Source organism: Euwallacea similis, unplaced genomic scaffold (genome assembly GCF_039881205.1).
Source record: "Euwallacea similis isolate ESF13 unplaced genomic scaffold, ESF131.1 scaffold_76, whole genome shotgun sequence".
In the NCBI taxonomy this organism is placed as follows: domain Eukaryota; kingdom Metazoa; phylum Arthropoda; class Insecta; order Coleoptera; family Curculionidae; genus Euwallacea; species Euwallacea similis.
In genome coordinates this window covers 37,501-52,500 of record NW_027098701.1, presented here as the reverse complement: position 1 = coordinate 52,500, position 15,000 = coordinate 37,501, and the positions used below count along the sequence as shown (strand labels likewise).

General features: G+C 40.7%; 7 protein-coding genes across 7 annotated transcripts; 4 read left to right on the top strand and 3 right to left on the bottom strand.

Annotated features, from left to right (window-relative positions):
* Positions 1-1,585: 1,585 nt before the first annotated feature.
* Positions 1,586-2,038, bottom strand: LOC136419093 (histone H3). Its single transcript, XM_066405268.1, has one exon. The coding sequence runs from the start codon at positions 2,009-2,011 to the stop codon at positions 1,601-1,603; it is 411 nt and encodes a 136-aa protein (XP_066261365.1). The 5' UTR covers positions 2,012-2,038; the 3' UTR covers positions 1,586-1,600.
* A 262-nt stretch (positions 2,039-2,300) lies between these two features.
* Positions 2,301-2,851, top strand: LOC136419099 (histone H4). The gene has a single exon (XM_066405275.1). The coding sequence runs from the start codon at positions 2,382-2,384 to the stop codon at positions 2,691-2,693; it is 312 nt and encodes a 103-aa protein (XP_066261372.1). The 5' UTR covers positions 2,301-2,381; the 3' UTR covers positions 2,694-2,851.
* Positions 2,852-4,398: 1,547 nt separating this feature from the next.
* Positions 4,399-4,844, bottom strand: LOC136419094 (histone H2B). The gene has a single exon (XM_066405270.1). It carries the CDS (start codon positions 4,815-4,817, stop codon positions 4,446-4,448), a length of 372 nt encoding a protein of 123 aa, XP_066261367.1. The 5' UTR covers positions 4,818-4,844; the 3' UTR covers positions 4,399-4,445.
* Positions 4,845-9,942: 5,098 nt separating this feature from the next.
* LOC136419091 (histone H2A) lies at positions 9,943-10,402 on the top strand. The gene has a single exon (XM_066405266.1). It carries the CDS (start codon positions 9,977-9,979, stop codon positions 10,352-10,354), a length of 378 nt encoding a protein of 125 aa, XP_066261363.1. The 5' UTR covers positions 9,943-9,976; the 3' UTR covers positions 10,355-10,402.
* Positions 10,403-11,067: 665 nt separating this feature from the next.
* Positions 11,068-11,555, bottom strand: LOC136419089 (histone H3). Its single transcript, XM_066405265.1, has one exon. It carries the CDS (start codon positions 11,477-11,479, stop codon positions 11,069-11,071), a length of 411 nt encoding a protein of 136 aa, XP_066261362.1. The 5' UTR covers positions 11,480-11,555; the 3' UTR covers position 11,068.
* A 211-nt stretch (positions 11,556-11,766) lies between these two features.
* Positions 11,767-12,205, top strand: LOC136419097 (histone H4). Its single transcript, XM_066405273.1, has one exon. The coding sequence runs from the start codon at positions 11,858-11,860 to the stop codon at positions 12,167-12,169; it is 312 nt and encodes a 103-aa protein (XP_066261370.1). The 5' UTR covers positions 11,767-11,857; the 3' UTR covers positions 12,170-12,205.
* A 1,210-nt stretch (positions 12,206-13,415) lies between these two features.
* LOC136419102 (histone H1-like) lies at positions 13,416-14,326 on the top strand. The gene has a single exon (XM_066405277.1). It carries the CDS (start codon positions 13,515-13,517, stop codon positions 14,304-14,306), a length of 792 nt encoding a protein of 263 aa, XP_066261374.1. The 5' UTR covers positions 13,416-13,514; the 3' UTR covers positions 14,307-14,326.
* The last annotated feature ends 674 nt before the right edge of the window (positions 14,327-15,000 follow it).

Sequence of the window (15,000 nt, the reverse complement as noted above, 5' to 3'; positions counted from 1 at the left end):
TCCGCGAGCGTGTGGTGTTGTTGTCGCCGGGCTGTGTTAGTGTAGTGAATGTGCGTGCGGTTCGACAATTTGTGCATAGACGCGATGCGCTAATAAAAGAAAAAGCGTATTGTTTTTTTTTAATGTTTTTCTTAAAACATAATAAATACGTAGGGACCTCGCGCGTCGTCTCGTTACCGAGTGATTTTGTGCACGCGGTCGATGTACACTGTGTGTGCCTGTGAAAGGAGTAAAAGAAAAATCGCACAAGTGTTTTTTCGTGTTTTTTTTTTTTTTAAACACAAACACGTGTGAATTTTTCTAGAGAGACGGAGACGGGATAAAGTGCCGCAGCGCGATGCCGAGCGGCATTGAAAACCAAAAAAAAATCTTTGTTTCAGAAGTTTTAACTTCTTTTGCAAAAGCCACTTTTAAGATTTTTGACAGCGCTTCGCGGTTACAATTACGAAATTGCTGAAGTTTCGAAACTTTCGGAATGGATACTAAAGCGTACGAAGGGTGAGTAAATTTTTATATGTTTTTTTTTTTTTTTCTTTTTTTGTGCTTCCTTCTCTATCCACGCTTTCTTTATTTTTGTACGTTGAGATATATTCCCTGTCGTTCGGTCTGAAAGGCCCAAATGAGGAATTTCGAGGCGCATCAAAGACGAGATTATTTTTGGGGGGTGTGACGGAGGCATTGCCAAAGTCTTAAAAAAAGGCGCACCCCGTCACTAAACCTCAAACTCAATCAATCCTCGGGGTTCCTCCATCTTGTGGCCATTTTTTAGAGGACTACTTTTTTTTTTCTAGACGTTTTATTGTAGAGCTCTTCGTTGTGCTCCTCTTTCATTTTAGCAATCCTCTTTGTAACCCTCTGTTATTGTAGCAATTCTCGTCGTAACCTCCGTTTTCAACTGCATGCTTACAAATCGGTCTTTTTTCGGAACCGCACGAAACGTTCCGTTCGAGAAAAATAAATAAAAGGAAAGAAAAATAAAGGACGTTCCCCCATTAGTTATACAATTTCACGTGCCCCTACATTACCTGAACTACGGGCACGTCCTGTTCGTGAACGGTACCGTCCAGTCTACTCATCGTTCGTAATTCTGAGAGAACGTACGGCAGTAGTTTCTCTTTCTTTTTTTTTATTATTATTATTTTTTTTTTTGTTATTTATTTCTCGTTATCGCACTCACACTAAAAAATCGGCTCTTTTAAGAGCCAATATTTATTGAGATAAAGGAAAATCGATTTTTATTTATATTTCGTGTTATCTCCATCGGTAGATATTTTCAACGTTACGATTTCCTACTACGTTTTGTTTTGTGTGGTTCTACAAAAAAAATAATAGTACTACTACGTATTCAAGGGAGAAACGAATAGAGGCGTATAGAAAATTTCGGGTGAAGAATACTTGCGGTACGTGGGTAGACGATTTTCTTTTTTTTTGTTTTCTTTTCTGGTTCTAAAAAGAACCGGTTTTTTTAAATTAATTTATTTTTTTAATTTTGGATTATCTCCTTTAAAATTCGCACTTCCACTACTGCTGCTACTACTACTACTACTACTACAACTATTATTATTATTATTATTATTCATTTTAATCGGAAAGCTTTACCTTAAGCTCGTTCGCCTCTGATACGTCTGGCCAATTGTATGTCCTTTGGCATAATTGTGACGCGTTTCGCGTGAATGGCACACAAATTCGTGTCTTCGAACAGACCGACGAGATAGGCCTCGCTAGCTTCTTGCAGTGCCATCACGGCCGAACTTTGGAAACGCAGGTCAGTCTTGAAATCTTGAGCTATTTCTCTAACGAGACGTTGAAACGGCAATTTTCTGATTAGGAGTTCCGTGCTCTTCTGATAACGGCGAATTTCTCGAAGTGCCACCGTACCGGGTCTGTAGCGATGAGGTTTCTTCACTCCGCCCGTGGCCGGGGCACTTTTACGAGCCGCTTTCGTGGCCAACTGTTTTCTGGGGGCTTTTCCACCAGTGGATTTTCGAGCAGTTTGTTTCGTACGAGCCATTTTCTTTTATTTTCTTTTATTATTTTTTTTTCTTTCTTGCGACGAACAAACGAACGTGCACACACACAATAATACTCAAACGAAGCGACAACGACCACGACCACGATTAACGCGATGCACGAGACGCCGCCGGTCGAAACGAAAATAACGAGGCGTCCAGTTTGCCGTCGGAGTTTTGTTCGATCGCCTCGTGACGCGATTGGCGGAGATCGAATCGGTAGGGGCGGAGCGTCCTAACCGAATATAAAAGCGACGAATTTGGATATTTTCGTGGCCAGTCCAATTTTTGTCGTCGTCGTTTTTCGTTGTTGACGTGACGTTTCGTGTTTTGTAATTAACATTTTTGCGCGTTTCTTGTGTACGTGTCGAAATGACTGGAAGAGGTAAAGGAGGAAAAGGTCTGGGAAAAGGAGGTGCTAAGCGTCATCGTAAGGTGCTTCGTGACAACATCCAAGGTATCACTAAACCGGCGATTCGACGATTGGCAAGACGTGGCGGGGTGAAACGTATATCAGGTTTAATTTACGAAGAAACCCGTGGAGTTTTGAAGGTATTTTTGGAGAACGTAATCAGGGATGCAGTGACCTATACCGAACACGCAAAGAGAAAAACCGTCACGGCCATGGACGTCGTATACGCATTAAAACGACAAGGACGCACTCTTTACGGATTCGGTGGTTAGATTTGTTGTTGATTGTTCATCGAGCGCGCGCGCGTGTTTGTGTGTGTGTGTGTGTATCTGTGTGTGTGTGTGTGTGTGTGTCCGCTGTCACCTGATGCGTGGACACGTCCTCGCGACCGATCAAAAATGGCAAGTAGACATTTCGTTAGGTCTCACGTGCAAAAAACGAAAGAAAAAATCGGTTCTTTTAAGAGCCACAACATGTTTTTTTTTCGAAAAGAAAATCTATTCTTTAATTTTTTTTTTTTCTCGTTTGTTTCTTTTCTTTTTTTTTTTAAATTTATATATATATATATATATATATATATATATAAATGTACTTTTTTGTACTTTATTTTATTACGTCGAAACGTGTTAAAAGCTGCTGATCGTCGTGACTCTCCTATGAGGTTCAGTCCTCCGTCCGTCTTTTGTAATATTGTCTCGAAGTTCGGATTCCGACGGGTCACATCCGTTTCGTCTTGTTTTCCGCTTTTGGTGCGTGTCGGTTCGCGTTGCTGTCTTTCCTCTCGCCTAAGAAACGTCATTTCTCTTAGTTTAGATTTAATCTATGTGCGCGTTCTCGTGTTTTTACTGTTGCTGTTGTTGCTTTAAAAAAGAAATCGAAAAAACGCCCACGTTCCCAAAAGAAGAACAAGAAAAAAAAACCAAAAAGCAAAGCTTAGAGCTTTTAATGATTGCGTGGGAGACTCTCCGGAACGACCGTGGTTCGTCGTTCATCCGACGATATGACAACAAAGGAAATGTGATGTTGGTGCGCCTCTAAAAGTCGTTTTTTTTTTTTTTTTTTTTTTTTTGAAACCACGAACACCTCGAAATAAAAGAGAAACGTTCGAGTATTGATCATTTCTATTTTTCCAGCGTGTCGACCGATGAGTAGACTGGACGGTACCAATGTGTGTGTGTGCGTGTGCGTGTGTATTTTTTTTTTTATATGTTTCTAGTTTATGTGTATATGTGTGTATATACTATAAATGTCTGTAATGTCTCTAGTTAGGATCGTGTAAAATGTTTTGCTAATTTACGAAATAGACTATCCCTCCTCCTATCACCGAAGTTGTTATTCGACAAATCTATACTCACGTCATATACCTACGTACATGCATGCATCCGCGGCCACAAAAGCAAAAATATACATACCTTTTGATCGTCGATAACTCTTACTCGTGCGATATCGTAAGGTATCTATCTCCCTGCCTCAATGGACTGACTACCAAATAGAGACGCATACGTGGTGTAGACCGTTTTCTAATATTCACTGATGGTGACGACGAAAAAATTAATATATGTTATAAATCGTAAACAAATTATGGACCAGTAGGGAAATATAAAGTAGTGGCACGTGAAAAAAAAAAAAAAAAAAAAAAAAAGATATAAAAAATACCGGTGCCGTCCAGTCTATCCACTGTAAACGACGCGTAAAGCTAACGTAATAGTCTTTCTTTGCATTCGGAGAATTTTTTTTTTTTTAATTTGACGCATCGGTGGCGTATGTCTCCTAAATTCGAACGTAACAAGAAACGGAAAAAAAAAAAAAAAATGTTTTACGCGATTAACACATACACGCACGCGCACGCATCCACACGTCCGCGTTATGAAAGGTTGCAAATATCTACCGATTGGCGGCGATAAGGGAAAAAAAAATCGATTTTCCTTTGTTTTCGTAAATTGTGGCCCTTAAAAGAGCCGATTTTCTTCTTTTTTTTTTTTTCTTTTGTCGTTGTCATGCAAGGACGGATCGAACGATCGTGTTTATTTCGAACTAGTGTACTTGGTGACGGCTTTCGTACCTTCGCTTACGGCGTGCTTGGCCAACTCGCCCGGTAACAACAATCGAACTGCCGTTTGTATTTCCCTACTGGTAATCGTCGATCTTTTATTGTAGTGAGCCAATCGAGACGCTTCGGCGGCGATCCGTTCGAATATGTCGTTCACGAAAGAATTCATGATAGACATCGCTTTGCTGGAGATTCCGGTGTCGGGATGGACTTGTTTCAACACTTTGTAGATGTAAATCGCGTAGCTTTCCTTCCTCCTGCGTTTTTTCTTCTTATCGGTCTTCGATATGTTTTTCTGAGCCTTACCGGCTTTCTTTGCGGCTTTTCCACTCGTTTTCGGCGGCATGATCACGCGTCAAACAAACGAACAAACAAAAAAAAAAGAAACGAAAAATTTCGAGAAACACAAAAACACAATCTCACGCCACACACAAACCGAACGCGAGGACTTCGACACGCGACGAGGATCTTCTTACTATTAAACGTGAACTCCAGTCGGACGTCTATTTAAGTGAGGAGCGAGTCCCTTAACAAGCCCCGCCCACCTCCGTTTCGAGAAACGGAGCGATTTCGTTGGTCGCGTCGTTCCACATAAATACGGTGCTCGATTTTGCAGTTCATTCTATTCTCATTCTACTTTAACGGTTCGTCGTTGTCGCTTCGTGGTGTACATTCTCATAGTAAGAAGACCCTCGTCGCGTGTCGAATTCTACAATATTACTCCGGCGCGTCAGTAATAGTGCATATGAGTAGTCGTATAAGCATAAACAACAGAGAATTCAAAAGATCTACCGATATTGAACAACCACACTCAAAAAAAACCATCATAAAGTGTAAGCCAATCAAGCCGCAATTACTACGTTGGAGGAAACACTTCGAGCGATTCCAATCGCAAGCTTCAGAAATGGGTAAGCCTGATTTTCCCGAAGTTAAAATCAAAAAGACCCACTCACAAAACATTGACGCATACATGGCAAAACTCGCACATTCTGCGGAAAAAATTACAGCCCTTGAAAATGAAAACAAAACACTTAAAGAACAACTCGTCCAATTAAATGAAAACATTAAAACGTTAACTCGACAAAACGGCGAGCTATTAATTCAACTAAAAGCTCACTTTGAAAACAAACTAATCCCCACAATTCCTGAAAACAATCCACAACTACTATCTCAATCTTCACACGCAAAAACACATACACAATCAAAAAAAGCAGTAGAACTAATGGACACCTTGGATGAATTCCCCCCATTACCCGTAAGACTAAATCACCCTAAAACAACAAATTCCGAACTGAAAAAAAAACAAGACAATCAAAACTCCCTCACTCCACAAAAACACGAAAACCCAAAACCTACACAATCTGAAAACAATAAAACTAAAACACCCAAAACAGTACCAATAGTCATAAGGGAAGGAAATAAGTATTTACAGGCAATGAAAATACTCAAGGAAAAAAATGTCAAAATTCTTGAAACAAAAAAGTCAAGCTTGGGAATACAAATCTTCCCAGATTCTTCAGACGACCACCGAAAAGCCACTACACTACTTAAGCAACATAAAGTAGAATACCATACATATTTCCTTCCCGAGGACAGGAAATTAAACATCATCATCAAAGGTCTCGATATAAACATAGACATAGACGACATCAAAAATGACATAATAGATAAAGGATATGATGTAATAGAATGCTTTCGGCTGAGAAACTCAAGAAATCAAAAAACTTCACTAGTCAAAATACTTCTACCTAAATCACAAGACAATTTTTACAATGAGAAACATGTTTGTTATATGCCAGTGCAAATCGAAGCACAAAGACACACCAACCTTCCCCCACAGTGCAAAAATTGTCAAAAATTTGGACACTCCTCAATAAACTGCAGTGCCTCACCGCGATGCCACAAATGTGCAGGTAATCACTACCATCTAAATTGCCCCAACAAGAACAACAATTCCCTCAAGTGTGCAAATTGTGACGGACCGCACGCGGCCAATCATACTAAGTGCCCCAAAAACCCCAGAAATCGTCCCCTTCAAGAACAAAAGAAATCTGAACCTCTAAAAACCAATACTCTTGATCCTAGCAAGACAAAACTATACGATTGGAGCAAACGTTCACAACTTACCCAACCTCCTCCCCCGCCAACACAACAAAACCCTCCCAAAAATAAAACAGAAATTACTAAACTCGTCAATAAAGCTCCTAGTAATAACTTAATTACACTACTATCACTCTCACCAGAGGAAATGAAAGTACGTGTGGAAATTCTTTCCAACTTAATAAAGGATAACCCCATACTAAACTCCCTAAACACAATCGTTTAAATGTATAACAATCCCACACGTCCTCTCATTAACAACTCCGCAATGGCGAACTTAATAACACCTAACTCCATTACAATTTTAAGCTGGAATGCCAATTCGGTCTTTCCCAAACGACACGAATTGGCAAACCTAGTAACAGAAGAGAAATATGACGTAATACTTATTCAGGAAACCTTTTTGAGACCGGCTACAAACTTTACTATCAAAAACTACACAACTTACAGAAATGACAGGATTACCAATCGTGGTGGTGGCACTGCAATATTAATCAAAAATAAAATCAGTCACACCTTAATTCCTTCACCAAAATTGGACACACTTGAACAAACCTCAATCAAAGTCCATCTAACTACTGGCCCTATAGATATACACTCGACATATAAACCCCCCAAAAAAAGACTGAATAATCTAGATCTTGACAACATATTTAACAACAATAATCAAATATTAATTGCTGGAGATCTAAATTCTAAAAATAAAACGTGGGGCTGTAGGTCTAGTAATGCGGATGGAATAAGACTGAACAAATATGCCATGGAAAATAATGTCTGCATCTCTGCTCCATTAGAGCCTACCCATTTTCATCATGAATCTCCGGATATACTCGACATTGCTTTACACAGAAACTTAAACACAGACATACACATACAAAACGTTGACGAACTAAGCTCAGATCATTCTCCTATCCTCATCACTATTGGATCAAATCCAATAGACATACCTCAAACCCAAAAAGCAGTTAACTGGAGGGACTTCAAGAACTTACTCGAATCAAATCCCCTCACACTACCTCTTGTACAAAACCCACTCCAACTAAATGAAGCAGTAAACTTATTCACTCAAAAAATACATGAAACCATAGCCCACACAACCAAAGAATTCCCATGCCCCACCCACGATCTATATTCTCTCCCTAACGAGATAAGAAATCTAATTAGAGAAAGAAACAGACTCAAAAAACTTGCAAAAATAACCCTTGACCCAAAAATAAATACAAAAGCAAACAGACTCACAAATCAAATCAAAAATGACATCAAAAAACACAAAAACAAAAAATGGGAAACCCTTCTATTAGAACTAAACACAGAGAACAACTCACTTTGGGACATAAAAAAAGCTCTGAAACTCAATTCTCAACCAAAAACGATTCATAAACCTATCCACGGTCCGAACGGATTGGTGTTCAGTGAAGAAGACAAAGCTGAAACTTTTGCCGAATCACTCGAAGACCAATTCAGCCCCAATAAAAGTTCAAATAACAATAGGAAATTCGACGAATACGTTGAGAACTTCACTACAGACCTATCACAAAACCATGTATCCATCACTATCCCTACCACCACCACTGAAGAAATAAAAAAAATAATAAAATACCTTAAAAATAAAAAAGCTCCTGGACCTGACTTAATTAGCAACAGAGCACTAAAAAACCTCCCAGACATTTACCTGGAACAACTAACTTACATAATAAACAAATCACTCGAACTAAACCATTTCCCCGATCCATGGAAAATAGCTAATATAATCCTAATCCCGAAACCTAATAAAGACCAGTTATTCCCCCAAAACTGGAGACCTATTAGTTTAATTGCGTCGTCTTCCAAAATCCTAGAGAGAGTCTTTCTTGAAAGACTACTCATCAAAACAGAAGAAGTTATCCCAAAAGAACAGTTCGGATTCGTCAAACATCATAACACTGAACTCCAGCTAGCTCGCATTACTGAAAACGTAATTAAAGGTCTTCAAAAAAACAAATCAACTGGCCTAGTCATGCTAGACATTGAAAAGGCCTTCGACAAAGTTTGGCATGAAGGGCTCATATATAAGCTATTTAACCAATACCACATAGAAAAAAATTACGTACACTTTCTTCATACATACCTAAACAACAGAAAATTTCAAGTAACATTCGGAAATCACAAATCCCTCATAAAAACTATGACAGCAGGAGTCCCTCAAGGATCTGTCCTAGGGCCGCATCTTTACAATCTATACACAGCCGACATTCCGAAAGCCCCTCATACCGAACTATCAATCTACGCCGATGACACTTGTTGCTTCACAACTGACAAAAGCACTGCCAGGACGCTTATAAGACTTCAGACCCAACTTCACTTATTTGAAAAATGGACTGAGAAATGGAAGATAAAGATAAACTCAAATAAAACTGAAGCAATTCTAATCACTCGCAAAAAACGAAACCCACAAAATCACCTCACCATAAACAAACATGAAATCAAATGGAAAAACTCAGTCAACTACTTGGGAGTCACCTTGGACAAGAAACTTACTTGGTGTGAACACATTAACAAGCAAATCACTAAAGCAAACAGTAAAAGAGCAATAATGTATCCGTTACTAAACAGTAAATCCAAACTAAATCTAAACAATAAACTTCTCATTTACAAACAATACATCCGTCCCACATTGACGTATGCTTGTGTTGCCTGGTGTCAGGCAAGTAGCACGAACATTCTCAAAATTCAAACCTTCCAAAATAAAATGCTTAGACAAATAACCAATGCTCCCTGGTACATAAGAAATTCATGCATCAGAAATGACACAAACACCGAAACAATAAAAAAATACATACAAAACAGGCACAAAAAATTTTTTGAAGAAACCAAACAACACGCAAACCCGCTCATCCAACAAACGTTTGCCCCTGAGCCAAACGGTAATGCAACCAAACACAAAAACCTAAAAACCTCAATACAAGTATAATCCTACACGCACACAAATCAATACATAATACCTCAATAAAACTCACGTAAACATGGGAAACCACAATACCATAACGCACGCTTACGCTCACATGTCATAAAACGTACGTACGTGAGTACACGTGCAAAACTCCCCAACGATCAATTGATTGATTAAACAACTTGCTGTCTTAATTAACCAATTGTTCGAAACTGCCCACAAAGGTGTAAGAGTGCACTCCAGCACTGTCACCAATAAAAATCAACCAGCATCGAGCGAGCAGTTCATTCTACTTTAACGGTTCGTCGTTGTCGCTTCGTGGTGTAGTCGTCGTTGTCGTCGATAGTTATACTTGTTCGGTTCGTTTTTCTCTTTGTCGTTTGTGCTTGTGCGTCTTTTTCTCTCTCTCGCTCTCTATCTCTTTCTCTGTGTGTGTGTGTGTGTGTTCGTTAATTTACTTCAAGAAAGAAAACAAAATGTCGGGACGCGGCAAAGGTGGTAAAGTGAAGGGAAAGGCAAAGTCACGTTCCAGCCGTGCCGGTTTGCAATTTCCGGTCGGAAGAATTCATCGTTTACTTCGCAAGGGAAACTATGCCGAAAGAGTGGGAGCCGGAGCTCCGGTATATTTGGCCGCGGTAATGGAATATTTGGCCGCCGAGGTGTTGGAATTGGCCGGCAACGCCGCAAGGGACAACAAGAAAACCCGTATCATTCCCAGGCATTTGCAATTGGCCATAAGAAACGACGAGGAATTAAACAAACTTCTCTCAGGAGTCACCATCGCCCAGGGCGGTGTATTACCGAACATTCAGGCCGTACTTTTACCGAAGAAGACCGACAGCAAAACCAAGTAATTTTTTTTTGTTTGTTTGTTTGTTTTTGTTCGATCAGACACCCCGATAGAACACAATAAGAAAATGAAAATCGGTCCTTTTAAGGACCAAAACGACATTATACATAAAAGAAAATCGAACTGCGAGTAGTCGATTAGATAGATTTAGTCCTAGTTTTCTGAAGGAAGAAAAAAAAAAAAAAAAACGTTTCGATAACACTTGTACAATTCTCTCGTTATATTTTAACTATACATACGCAGACACACTGTGTTTGTGTGTCGGACATACGTGCCACAATTAATAATAGAACGATGGTATTGGGAATTGCGAAGCTTTTCGAAAGTGTGGTCGTGTGCACGGTGCAACAAATCTTTAAAATTCCTCGCAGTGTCGTACCGTAAGTAGACTGGTCGGTATCGGTGTTAGTAGTAGTAGTAGATAAACAGAACGCCGGTTTCGACCGCTCTACTCGTCCTACGCCATTAAGGAGATATCTTTTCTTTTTTTTTTTTCGTTCCCTTCCTTTTTAACTACGCACTAACATTCTATTACGACTAGGAGTTATCGAATGTTATCGACGATGATCGACCGACGATTTTCTTTTCTCAATTTCGTTTTGTGGTTCTAAAAAGAACCGTTTTGTTTTTGTTTTTTTTTTTCGGACGCTCTCCTTCAAAATCTGCACTTCCACTGCTACTAGTAATATACTATTGATTCGAATCGGGAAGTTTTACCTTAAGCCCTTTCGCCTCTGATACGTCTGGCCAATTGTATGTCCTTAGGCATAATGGTGACGCGTTTCGCGTGAATGGCACACAAATTCGTGTCTTCGAACAGACCGACGAGATAGGCCTCGCTAGCTTCTTGCAGTGCCATCACGGCCGAACTTTGGAAACGCAGGTCAGTCTTGAAATCTTGAGCTATTTCTCTAACGAGACGTTGAAACGGCAATTTTCTGATTAGGAGTTCCGTGCTCTTCTGATAACGGCGAATTTCTCGAAGTGCCACCGTACCGGGTCTGTAGCGATGAGGTTTCTTCACTCCGCCCGTGGCCGGGGCACTTTTACGAGCCGCTTTCGTGGCCAACTGCTTCCTGGGAGCTTTTCCGCCTGTGGATTTACGGGCAGTTTGTTTCGTTCGAGCCATTTTTTTTTTTTCTTGCGACGAACAAACGAAATTAGAATCTCACAAATCAATCGTGCACACACACACAAACAGTAACACACGGAGCGACAACGAACACGACTAACGACACACGGGACGCCGATCGAAACGAAAATAACGCACCGCTCGATCGCCGTCCGCTTTTGTTCGGTCGCCTCGTGACGGTATTGGCGGAGAACGACTAGGTAGGGGCGGAGCCTCCGAACCGAATATAAAATTGACGCTTTTGAAATTTCGCCGGCAGTCCAGCTATTGTTGACGTGACGTGTCGTCTCTTGTCGTATTGTTAGTGTTTGTGTATCCCGCTTTCGAAAGTTCCAAGAAAATAAAAAACACGAACGTTTAACAGCAGTTATCGAGATGACTGGCAGAGGTAAAGGTGGAAAAGGTCTGGGAAAAGGAGGTGCTAAGCGTCATCGTAAGGTGCTTCGTGACAACATCCAAGGTATTACTAAGCCGGCGATTCGACGATTGGCAAGACGTGGCGGGGTGAAACGTATATCCGGTTTAATTTACGAAGAAACCCGTGGAGTTTTGAAGGTATTTTTGGAAAACGTAATCAGAGATGCCGTGACCTACACCGAACACGCAAAGCGAAAGACCGTCACCGCCATGGATGTTGTATATGCGTTGAAACGACAAGGACGTACTCTTTACGGATTTGGCGGTTAGATTTGTTGATTGTGTATCGTGTATCTGCTGTTGCTGTTGCTGTCGCCGCCGCCCGATTGTCTATGTGACTGTGTGTGTGTGTGTGTGTGTGTGTGTGTGTGTGCGTGCGTGTGATTTGCAAACAGAATGATTAGTAGGCATCATGTTGAGTCTCACGTGTAAGGAACAAAAAAAAAAAAAATCGGTTCTTTTAAGAGCCACAACACGTATTTTCGAAAAGAAAATCTTTCACAGATTTTTTTTTTGCTTTAATGGAATTTTAGTTTTTATCATATCTATTTATCTAATTAATTCGTCGTCCTGTGATGCCGTTGCGATCGAATGTCATTTAAATATGCATTAATTATAACAAATAAACATGTCATCCATGATGTTCGATATATAGCTTAACTTATTATGTAGCACATAAAATATTGATATTGTTTATACACACACACACACATTATATATATATATATGTACATGTGTGTGTGTGTGTGTGTGCGCACATATATCTAATACATAACGATTTCGACTACTAAACGTAGGAACGACCGAATCGTCATCAAATAGATCGCTTAGCCGTTGTTTTGTGCCTTTTCGCTCAGAGAATTACACGATACTTTTCGAATCTCGGTAAAATTGACATTTTACGAGCACTTTTGGTCGATTGCGTTTGCTTAAAATGTCGCCCGATTCGGTGGGGTGACACTAGAACGTATTTTATTTTTTTAAGGATCCTGCCTCGACGTCGACGCAATTGTCGATTATACCACGGCAAAAGGTATACACCCGTTTGTCGAAATTCGTCATCTTCCTACGTTCGATTTGTTGCGGTGCCGATATGTACGATTTCAAACTATGCCGTTGATGCAAAATCGTTGATCACGTGTTATTACATCGGTCAGTTCGGTGGTTAAAATGCGTTATTTACGGCGATTCACTTCGTCGACGTAAAGCCCATAGTTCGCGAAACGTTACTAAAACCCAAGATTAACGGATATATCGTGATGAATAAGGAAATTTGTTACTTAAACGGGAAGCCACTAACACGTCGACGGTGTAAAGCAAGTCGAGAGCCGTCGATCGTCTACGCCGTGCCGTTCAGTCCTCCGCCCGTCCTTTTTAATATTGTCCCAACGTTCGAATTCCAACGAGTCATTTCCGTTTCGTTTTGCTTGCCGCTAGTACGCGCCAATTCGTGCCGTCGTCTTTCTTGTCGCCTATAAATCGTAATTTCGTAATTTCGATTTCACCTATTCTCGTGTGGTGTGTGTGTATGCGTGTGTGTGCGTGTGCGTGCGTTCGTACCCACGTGCTTTTGTGACATTTTTCTTCTTTTTTTTTTTTGTTTTTGTGATTAACCATGGCCGATACGGAAAGTACAACAGTCAGCGGGACAACGCCAGCCGGTTCTCCTTCGAAGAAGGAAAAGAAATTGAAGAATCCAAGATCGAAGCCGAGTCACCCGCCGACTTCCGAAATGGTAACGAACGCAATAAAAGGTTTAAAGGAACGCGGAGGATCATCTTTGCAAGCCATCAAGAAGTATATCGCCGCCAATTATAAGGTAGATGCCGAAAAGGTAGCCCCGTTTATTAAGAAATATCTTAAAACGGCCGTCGTCAACGGGGCGCTTGTACAAACTAAGGGAAAAGGAGCCTCGGGTTCGTTTAAGTTGTCCGCATCGGGTTCGGGAACGTCTAAACAAGCCGCCGGCGAGAAGAACAAAAAGAAAACGGCGAGTAAACCCCGAAGATCGGTGACCAAGGCAATCAGTGGCGGTGGTGGTAGTGGTAGCGGTGGTGGTGGTGATGATACTAAGGGTAAGCTAATCAAATCGGCCCCTTCGCCCAAAGCTAAAAAAGCCGCAGCAGCGGCCGCCGCCGAGCGAAAGACTACAACCTCGGCAGCTACGAAGAAGACGGCCACTGCCGAAAAGAAAACTTCGAAAAAGACAACGGTTTCCGCTGCAGCCGCTTCATCGGCAGCTACCTCGACGAATAAAGGTAGATCACCGTCGAAAGCGAAAAAATCGAACAAACCCGGACCTACGAAAAAGCCTAAAGCTCCCAAACCGAAAACTGCAAAAAGTGCGTCGGCTGCTGCCGTTGCTTCGAAAAAAAAAACACCGACAACTCCGAAAAAAAAGAAGTAAAATTATAGTTTTGGTGACTGTGTGGGAGAGTGGCTCCAGAATAACGGTGATTCGCGTCGTTCCAACAAAACAAAAGAATACCGGAGAAGTGGCGTTAGTGCGCCTACAAATCGGTTCTTTTCAGAACCACAAATATATCGAAAAAAAAGAGAAACGTGAAACACACACACACACACATCGTCGATCCACATCCAATTCCAGTATCCTACTTTACCTGAATCTTTCATCCGTTCCGAGTAGGAATATATCATTCTCATTTTTACTTATAACTTGCATACCTCTAATTTATTTTTCACTTGCCCGTAGTTTACATTTTACATGTGTCGAACTTCCAAATTAAAATTTGAAACAATCCGAATGCAACAAAAACTATCATATTATTCTTAAGAGTCGTACAGTGGGTGGCCTGGTCGGCACCGGTATTTTTTTCCTCATGACCATAATTATTTACATTTTACGTATCCTCCCAGAGTTTGTCTCTTACGTGTCCGTAGTTTATGTGTTGCACGCCTCTAAATTATATTTTTCGACGTTCCCGTAGTTTACATTTTACATGTGTCGAACTTGCAAATTTAAATTTGAAATAGTCCGAACACAAGGAAAAACTATTATAGTACTCTTATGGATCGTACAGTGGATAGATTGGCCGGCATCGGTATTTGTCTTCCACGTGACCCTCCTTTGTTTTTGACGT